Raw genomic sequence first — 8,757 nt, forward strand, 5'->3', positions numbered from 1 at the left:
CCAACGAGAAGAAGTAGTAGAATCAAGAAAAAGCTGCTCAAGATGATGAGGTAGAAGATGTAACACCTGCTCAAGATGATGAGGTAGAGGATGAAGATGATGAGGTAGAAGACGTAACACCTACTCAAGATGATAAGGTAGAAGACGAAGATGATGAGGTAGAAGACGTAACACCTGCTCAAGATGATGAGGTAGAAGATGAGGCTGATCAGGCTGAGAAGTCAATGTCTGAAGATGATAAAGAAGATGCTGGGATAGAAGGAGAGGATGAAGAAGATGGAGTACTCAATGAGAAAGATAATGAAGAAGAAGCGGCCAATATGGAAGATGGTGGAGTTCTCAATGAGAAAGGAAACGAAGAAGAAGCTCTCGATATGCAAGAAGATGGAGTTAGCAATGAGAAAGGGAACGAAGAAGAAGCTCTCAATATGAGAGAAGATGGAGTTAGCAATGCTCAAGATGATAAGATTCCTAGTACTGAAGGAGTTGAGCTAGCAGGGGATGAAGTGAAAGAAAAAAATAAAAGAGGACCAACAAAGAAGCGTATAGTGGCTGAAAATCCCAATGAAAAGATTATGGTCACATTCAATGACTTTGGTGATCATATTGGACCTGGTTCAGTAACACTATCATCTTTTCTTGGTCCTCTTGTGAGGGAACATGTTCCGGTTACACTTGCTGATTGGAGAAATCTTGATGCAGCGACTAAAGCAACAATGTGGGAAGAAATTCAGGTTTGTATATATATATATTTATATGTTTTGTTGAACATTAAATTGAAATATGTTTGACCTTTGCTTATTGTGATAAAAGGGAGTTTAACTTGCAACAGGAGTGGCAGAAAGCTGTTATTTTCAAACAGCTGAGAAATTTGTGGAGGGCTGGGAAGTCGAGGCTAGTGTCACAAGTACGTGCTGCGAAGACTGCAGCTGAGAGAATAGATTTAAAACCGAGAAACACCCATCCATTCAAGTGTGGAACTCTTGGGTTAAGAGCAAAACTACCAAAACTTTCACGGTGAGTTATCTACGACTAAGTAACTTTCATGTCTTATAGATTTAATCACTGTCATATTTATATTGTAGGAAGTGAGTAACAAGTACAGAGAGATGAGAAGAAATCAGATTCCTCATACCACCAGTCGTAAAGGAATGCTACGTTTGGCTGAAGATATGGTAAAAGAGTAGTCAAACATCCACTACAAGAAAACAGCGGTATTCTCACGGACATTCCGACGGAAAATGAAATCCTTGGAATATCCCGAGGAATTTCCAAGGACTTTTCCGACGAACTGGTTGTCCTCGGAGTTTCCTCGGAAATTAGTTTCCTCGGAATTCCGTCGGAAATTTCCGAGGGATTTCCGAGGAATAATGAATTTCCGAGGAGTTTTTTCCGAGGGATTGTTTCGTCGGTACGTCGTCGGAATACTGTTATTCCGACGACATACCGACGATTTTTTCCCTCAGTATGCCGCTATTTTCTTGTAGTGATGTATATATTGTACAGCTTGTTAAATTAAAATGGTACTGAGATATGTCTATTTTTATATAGAAAAAAAGAGTAAAGACCCAAGTAAGGTGAGTAGGAGTAAGGTATGTATTACATGACACACTCATGCTGATGGTAAACCTGTGAAGCCCCAGTTTGCTGAGACTATTGTAAGAATTATGGAAGTTGTATATTGTGCATAATTAATAGATTGTGTCAATGAATTATTTTGTGCTTAAATGAATGTATCTGGAACAAATACAGTCACTTGATAGTCAGATGGACTCAACATCAGCTGCTGATAACATAAGGGAAGATGCTGTGAGCAAGGTTTTGGGAAAAGACAAACCTGAACGAGTAAGGAGGTTTAGTAGAGGGATTACGGCTACTAAGCTAGCATTTCTGTAATTTAGAGACGCAAAGATTGCAGAAATGAAAAGTGAGATTGAAGAGTTAAAGGGCATAGTGCGAGACTTAGCTGGGAAGAAGATAATCCTTTTCATTACATTTGGTCAATTAGTTATAAGACATTTACGATTTCCTTTGCCTTCTCTCAGAAAAGTAATGGTGATGCTGAAACATCTGAGAGTAGTGGTGGATTCAAAGCAGGAGTCAGAGTACAAATACTGGATTAGATTGAATCAGAAGATGTTGTTGTTGGTGAAGGAGAATTCTGCTCTGCTGAACCGAAGTACAAAATTGGTCGTATACCAGTTGGTCCTAATGCAGTGGCTCTCGTTGTTAAGTATGCACTAAGCTCAGTAGCTTCGCTCTGGAGGCCTACGACAGATGTGTTAACTCTTGATGAAGCTGTGGGATACAAAATATATTGGCCAATGGATAAAGTTATTTTGGATAGGGACCCAAACTTTTTTGAAGATATATGCATGCTAAAAATTCAAATCTTATTTTCTTCTTACAACAATTGTGTTATCTCTAATCATCACCTTCTTATATTTTAGCAAACGAAAGAAGGTGAATCTCGAAGATGTAAGATATATGATTGGACCAAGGACGAGGATGAGGTTATTGGTGAAGGTCTCGTGTGCTCATCTAAATCCAAAGAGATGGTTAACAATATACCTCTAGGTCCCAATGCTGTTAGTATCGAAGTTGTGAAGGTGTTCAATGATCAAGAATATTTGTGGAGGACAACCGCTGATATGTTCTTGATTGGTGATGCACTTAGTGAGAAAATAGCATGGTCAGTCCTAAAGGTTGAAATCATGCCTACAACCGCTACAGAAGCAACACCTCCTAAAACTACAGGCAAGAAAATAACATCACCTTCAAAACCAGCCAAGAAAAAAGCAGTGGTATGTTATTGACATGAAGTTATTTTATTTGTTTGTCTGATGATTGATGTTGAGTCTTTAATTGATGTTGGAACTTGCTTCTGTCATCTTGTTTGAGTTGTAGAGTCCAGGCAGCATTAGTTCGACCAGAAGTCCAAAGCATAAGTGTATTCTCTTGGATTGCAACAACTTTGGACGTAAGGTAGCTGAAGGAAGAGTATCTTCAAGGGATCCGGATGAGTTGTGCCACTTTATACCTCTAGGTCCAAATGCAAGCAAGGTGTGGATTGATGTGGCTAAGATCGGTAATGCAAATGTCGGGAGGCCAACCGCTGAGATTGAATACATGTCTGATGCAATATGCTCGGTTGTGGCATGGCCAAATGACAAAATTAAGTTCATCTAAAACTTGTCATCTGAAACAGTTTTCAAGTTGTTATGTCGGTTATGTATTTATAGTGTGTGATAGAATGTTTAAGTACTTATATGCTCGGTTAAATCATGTGTAATATTATGTTATGGTTAACAAACAAAAACAAATATTATGTGTAATATTATGATCCTTTACCCTAAAGTGCATAATTTTACATTGAACCATAAGCTTTAAAAATTAAAACCATAAACGATAAGACCAAAAATTAAAACCCTATACCCTAAAGTGAAAACCCTAAACACTAAAGTACAAATGTACACCCTATATCCTAATTTTCTTGATTTCACAATTTTGGTCACTATAAAAATGATATTGTAATCTTAATTTCATAAAACTCATTAGTTATAAATTTTATAAACACTCATTTGTTCAAACCCTATACCCTAAACCTTTTGTACATACAAATGAGTAGCAGTGTTTATGAACATATGAGTTAGATTGTTCAATTTTATAAAAGCTCATATTAAAATTTTAAATTTATAAGAAATAATTTTTTAAAAATTCGAATACTAATATTTTATTTTTTAAGATTTAATTTATATTTTTTTTTGCTTAATATCCTATTTTATATGTTAATTTTCAGATTTCAAACGAAATTAATACCCTGAGCCAATAAGGAGTAACCTCCAAGATTGCAGACGTGGCGATTTCAAACAAAATTAATAACCTTGATTCGTCTTGGTAACTTTGATCTGAGCCGTTCTTTTCTGAGCCAATGAGGAGCAACCACTAAGATTGTGCTCTGATTAATCATACAGCATTCGTTTTATCTCCATAACTTTGATCACAACCGTTCATTTTTCCTGTCTCTGTTTGCATTGGAAAATTTCAGAACACAACATCTCGTGTTATGTCTCACGAGCTTTGATTTGAACAAACCCTAAAGAAAGCAAATGAATCTCTCGAGCTAAAATCGCACCAGCCGTTCCTGTATTCGTCGATTGAAAGAAAGCAAATAGATAAGACGTGGATTTGGCTTCTAAGGTATAACCTAAAATCTCTCGAGCTCACTTGTACTCGCCGATTGAAAGAAAGCTAACTTCTTTTGTCTGATTCTTGTAGGAATAGTCACGAGTACTCAGAAGGAGCAACTTTTTGTGAATTCGTCAGCAAGAAGATTGGGAAGTCTGTCTGAAATGCTATGCCCTTGTAGAGACTGCCGCAATCTGAGCCATCACTCACTGGATAAAATTGTGGAGCATTTGGTGATTAGGGGTATGGATAAGAAGTATAAGAGTTCTTGTTGGAGTATTCATGGTGAAAAAAGCTTCTGCATAAGACAGTGTTCTTCAATATGAAATAGAGGCATTTGATTTGTTTAAGACAACATTCTCCATGGATGAAGATGGTCAAAACCAGACAACTGACAATGGGGTAGTGACAAATGAAGATGATGAAGCACCAGAGGAAACTGAGTTTAGAAAAAAAGCTAAGAGACGCTCAAACGCCATTGTACTCGGATTGTATCAAACACACGAAGGTTTCAGCTATCATGGGACATTACAGATTCAAGGTTAAAAGTGATGTGTCGGAGAACTACTTTGATCAGCTATTGGTTTTACTTGAGGATTTGCTACCTGAAGACAATGTCCTTCCCAAGAGTTTAGCTGCAATCAAGAAATTTCTGAAGATCTTTGGGTTCGGCTACGACAATATTCATGCTTGCAAGAATGATTGCATACTGTATAGGAAGGAGTATGAGAACCTAGAAAGCTGTCCAAGATGCAAAGTTTCTAGATGGGAAATGGATAAGCACAATAATGAGATAAATGTCGGGATTCCGGCAAAGGTCCTTAGATATTTTCCAATCAAGTACAGATTTAGGAGGATGTTCACATCAAAAAGGATAGCTGAAGATCTGCGTTGGCACTATACCAATGCCGCTGAAGATGGTACAATGCGACACCCCGTTGATTCTATCTCTTGGGCACACGTGAATGATAAATGGCCAGACTTTGCTGTTGATCCAAGGAATCTTTGACTTGGGATTTCTACAGATGGGATGAACCCTTTCTCCATGCAAAACACCAATCACAGCACATGGCCAGTGTTGTTAGTGAACTATAACACGTCTCCAACCATATGTATGAAGGCTGAGAATATAATGTTGACATTTTTGATCCCTGGTCCAACAGCTCCTGGTAATAACATAGATGTTTACCGAGCACCACTGATAGACGATCTAAAAGATTTGTGGGCTGAGGGTATTGAAGTGTACGACTCATTTGCGAAGGAGAATTTCAAACTCAGAGCCTTGCTGCTTTGGAGTATCAGTGACTATCCAGCCTTAGGAACACTGTCTAGATGTAAAGTAAAGGGGAAACAAGCCTGCAATATATGTGGAAAGGATACACCTGCAAGGTGGCTTAAGTTTAGCCGCAAGTTTGTCTACATGGGAAACAGAAAGAGACTACCGCCTGGCCATCATTACAGATATAAAAAAACTTGGTTTGACAACACTGTGGAGGAAGGGAATGCAAATAGGAAACAAACTGGCGCTGAGATATATGAGACACTACAAGCTTTTAGGAATGATTTTGGTAGACCTCTAGAGAAGGAAAAAAAAAAGGAAAATACCAGAGTTGGAAGATGATGAGAGGGTTCAAGAAGAAGAGTGTGAAAAATCAAATGAACTATGGCGGTGGAAAAAGAGATGAATATTCCTTGAACTACCTTACTGGAAGGTAAAGTATAGTAATTAACTAACCTATATTATGTGATTGTTGTATATGAATATGCCTAACAATTTCTTGTTTAGTGTGTTAGGAGTTGCCTGTTCGTCACAATATTGATGTTATGCACGTAGAAAAGAATGTGTCAGATGCTATATTGTCTCTCTTGATGCAAAGTGCGAAGTCAAAAGATGGGTTGAAATCAAGAAAAGACTTAGAAGATATTGAAATCAAAAAGCACTTGCATACAGAGGTGAGGGGAAAGAAAACATACTTACCTCCTGCTGCCTACTGGTTATCGAAGAAAGAGAAGACCATTTTCTGCCAAAGGTTAGCTAAGTTTAGAGATCTTGATGGTTATTGTGGCAATATTGCGAACAGTGTTTCAGTTAACCCTCCAAATATTGGTAGTTTAAAGTCGCATGATCATCATGTCCTAGTACAGAACTTGTTACCATCTGCATTAAGAGGGTTGTTACATAGGGGTCCTAGGATAGCCATAAGTAGATTATGTAGTTACTTCAACAGGTTGTGTCAGCGCATCATTGACCCGGAGAAACTTATATCCATGGAGACAGAGTTTGTGGAAACAATGTGTCAACTGGAGCGCTTCTTCCCTCCAGCCCTTTTGGATATCTTGTTCCACCTTCCAATACATCTATCAAAAGAGGCACACTTGGGAGGACCATTACACTTCCGCTGGATGTATCCCTTCGAAAGGTTTGATGTACTCATTTGCTTCAATATATGTATTTCCCGCAATGATGTTTGACTAATTCATATTTCCTGACTAAGTTATAGGTACATGAAAACACTAAAGGTTTTTGTTAAGAATTATGCAAGGCCAGAAGCATGTATGGCTGCGGCGTATTTAGCTGGAGAATGCGTTGCATTTTGTTTAGAGTTTCTTAAAGATTCAGTACCAGTTCAAGAAGCAGTTAATCGTAATGAAAATGTTGAGGTTGACATAATGGTGGTTGAAAGCTGACCTCTGTAGAAGGGTATAGAGGTTGCCGTTTCATATGAAGATAGAGACATTGCACATCGCTATGTGCTAATGAACATGGCATCTTTGGATCCCTTTCTTGAGTAAGTTATTCTCTATGTTTCATCTACTATTTTTACTTATAATTTCATTTTCATATATTGTTGTTTAATTTAAAATCAGGATGCATTTGGAAGAGTTACAAACTAAGGATGTTCAATTAGCTAGAAATAAAACTTTGTTATGGAAAAACCATACTGAGCACTTTGCAGAATGGCTTAAAAATAAGGTTTCGAACTCCATCTTCTTTTCTTGATTATTATTGTAAATACTAGTTAGCTTGTATTTTGTTGACTGGTTAGCTTGTATCTTGATGATTGGTTAGCTTGTGGATTGAAGAAAATGTCCAGATTTTAGTATTTTGATGACTGGCTAGCTTGTGTCTTGATGACTGATTAGCTTGTAGCTTGATGAACCTGTCTGGATTTTAGTACTTTGATGATTGGTTAGCTTGTAGATTGATGATTGGTTTCGGGGTACATATTATCATGTTTTGATTATGATTTTACTACCTCTGGCTTGATGATCATGTTCTGATTTCCTGCGGCAGATTCATTCAGACTCAACAGATAGTCGTTCTAAGGAGATAATGTGGTTGGCATTTGGACCAAGAAATGTTGCTTTAGCACATAAAGGATTCATCATTAATGGGCAACGGTTTCATACTGATGCGGTCAAGCTGAAGACACAAAACAGTGGAGTAACTTATGAAGCCTTTAGCATGTGTAGATCAAGTGCTCGAGATATGAGACAGGTCGCTGGTATGCTTACATACTATGGAGTGATAAATGAGATTTTACTCATCGACTATCACATGTTCAAAGTGCCACTGTTTAGATGCAACTGGGCAAACACAGGGAATGGTGTGAAGGAAGAAGATGACTTCACTCTTGTTAACCTTCATATGAACCAAGCAGCCTATTTGAAAGATCCATTCATTCTACCTTCTCAAGCGAAACAGGTTTTCTACTCTAGGGAGGATAATCATTCAAATTGGTATGTTGTTATGTTGTTATGAGAGCACCACCTAGAGGTTATCATGAGTTGGAAACAGAAGAGGATTTTGGTGGTGCACCTTTGCCTGTCCAAGAAGTTGATGATATGGGTGATGAAGCTTCGGATGATGATAGTGTTTATGTTAGGGATGATTGTGAAGGTTTATTAGTGGTAGATTGATAGGTTGTATGTTTGTGTGATGGTTTGTATGAATGTGATAATGTTGTGTTATGGGTTTTTAAATAATTATATAGTTTTTTGGATTTTTAATAATTTAAATTCTTTTTATTACAAATTTTCGAATTAATTATCACAAAAAATCAATTCATAATTATTATTAATAAATTTTCAGATTATTTAAAAACTAATTAATAACACAAAACATTTGCTATCTTTGTTATTGGGAAAATCAAATTATTAGGTTTAATAATATTTGTACAACGTTATTATAAATATTAACAATTGCGAACAGAAACACGCTATTGTTGTACGCTTAATTATAGCACAAAGAAAAACTGCTATTAAAAGGGTCAGACCTATTATAACGGGCGCTGTCAGAGCGGACAAAGAAACGCTTTTATATATGACTCATAGCGTTTTCCATCTGCTATTACTACCCACATTTCCTGTAGTGAGGCAGTTGTTCGTTTGACTGATTGGTTGGTTATAAACAATTATGAGAAATAGATAGATTTAGGGTTTCCGGTAATTGGAATTATAGTGATATAGATGCTAAGGTTTTCAATCCTAGAACACAAATTCTAATTGCAAAGTATTCCAACTTCTGCGTGCGAATAAATTTTATTTACTAAGTCTATATCTCAGCTA

At 37.1% G+C, this 8,757-nt stretch overlaps 1 protein-coding gene across 1 annotated transcript; it reads left to right on the forward strand.

Moving 5' to 3' along the window:
- The first annotated feature begins 5,320 nt into the window (after positions 1 to 5,320).
- On the forward strand, positions 5,321 to 7,951 carry LOC117127734. The gene is made up of 4 exons (XM_033278382.1): positions 5,321 to 5,797; positions 5,983 to 6,608; positions 6,690 to 6,849; positions 7,484 to 7,951. Exons 1-4 carry the CDS (start codon positions 5,321 to 5,323, stop codon positions 7,949 to 7,951), a joined length of 1,731 nt encoding a protein of 576 aa, XP_033134273.1.
- Positions 7,952 to 8,757: the final 806 nt, after the last annotated feature.

Source organism: Brassica rapa, chromosome A09 (genome assembly GCF_000309985.2).
Source record: "Brassica rapa cultivar Chiifu-401-42 chromosome A09, CAAS_Brap_v3.01, whole genome shotgun sequence".
In the NCBI taxonomy this organism is placed as follows: domain Eukaryota; kingdom Viridiplantae; phylum Streptophyta; class Magnoliopsida; order Brassicales; family Brassicaceae; genus Brassica; species Brassica rapa.

Coding starts and splice junctions, on each gene's coding strand:
- LOC117127734 (XM_033278382.1), top strand. CDS start 5,321: ATGTTGACATTTTTGATCCCTGGTCCAACAGCTCCTGGTAATAACATA. Junction 5,798..5,982: donor AAAAAAAGGAAAATACCAGA/GTTGGAAGATGA, acceptor TTAGTGTGTTAG/GAGTTGCCTGTTCGTCACAA. Junction 6,609..6,689: donor TGGATGTATCCCTTCGAAAG/GTTTGATGTACT, acceptor ACTAAGTTATAG/GTACATGAAAACACTAAAGG.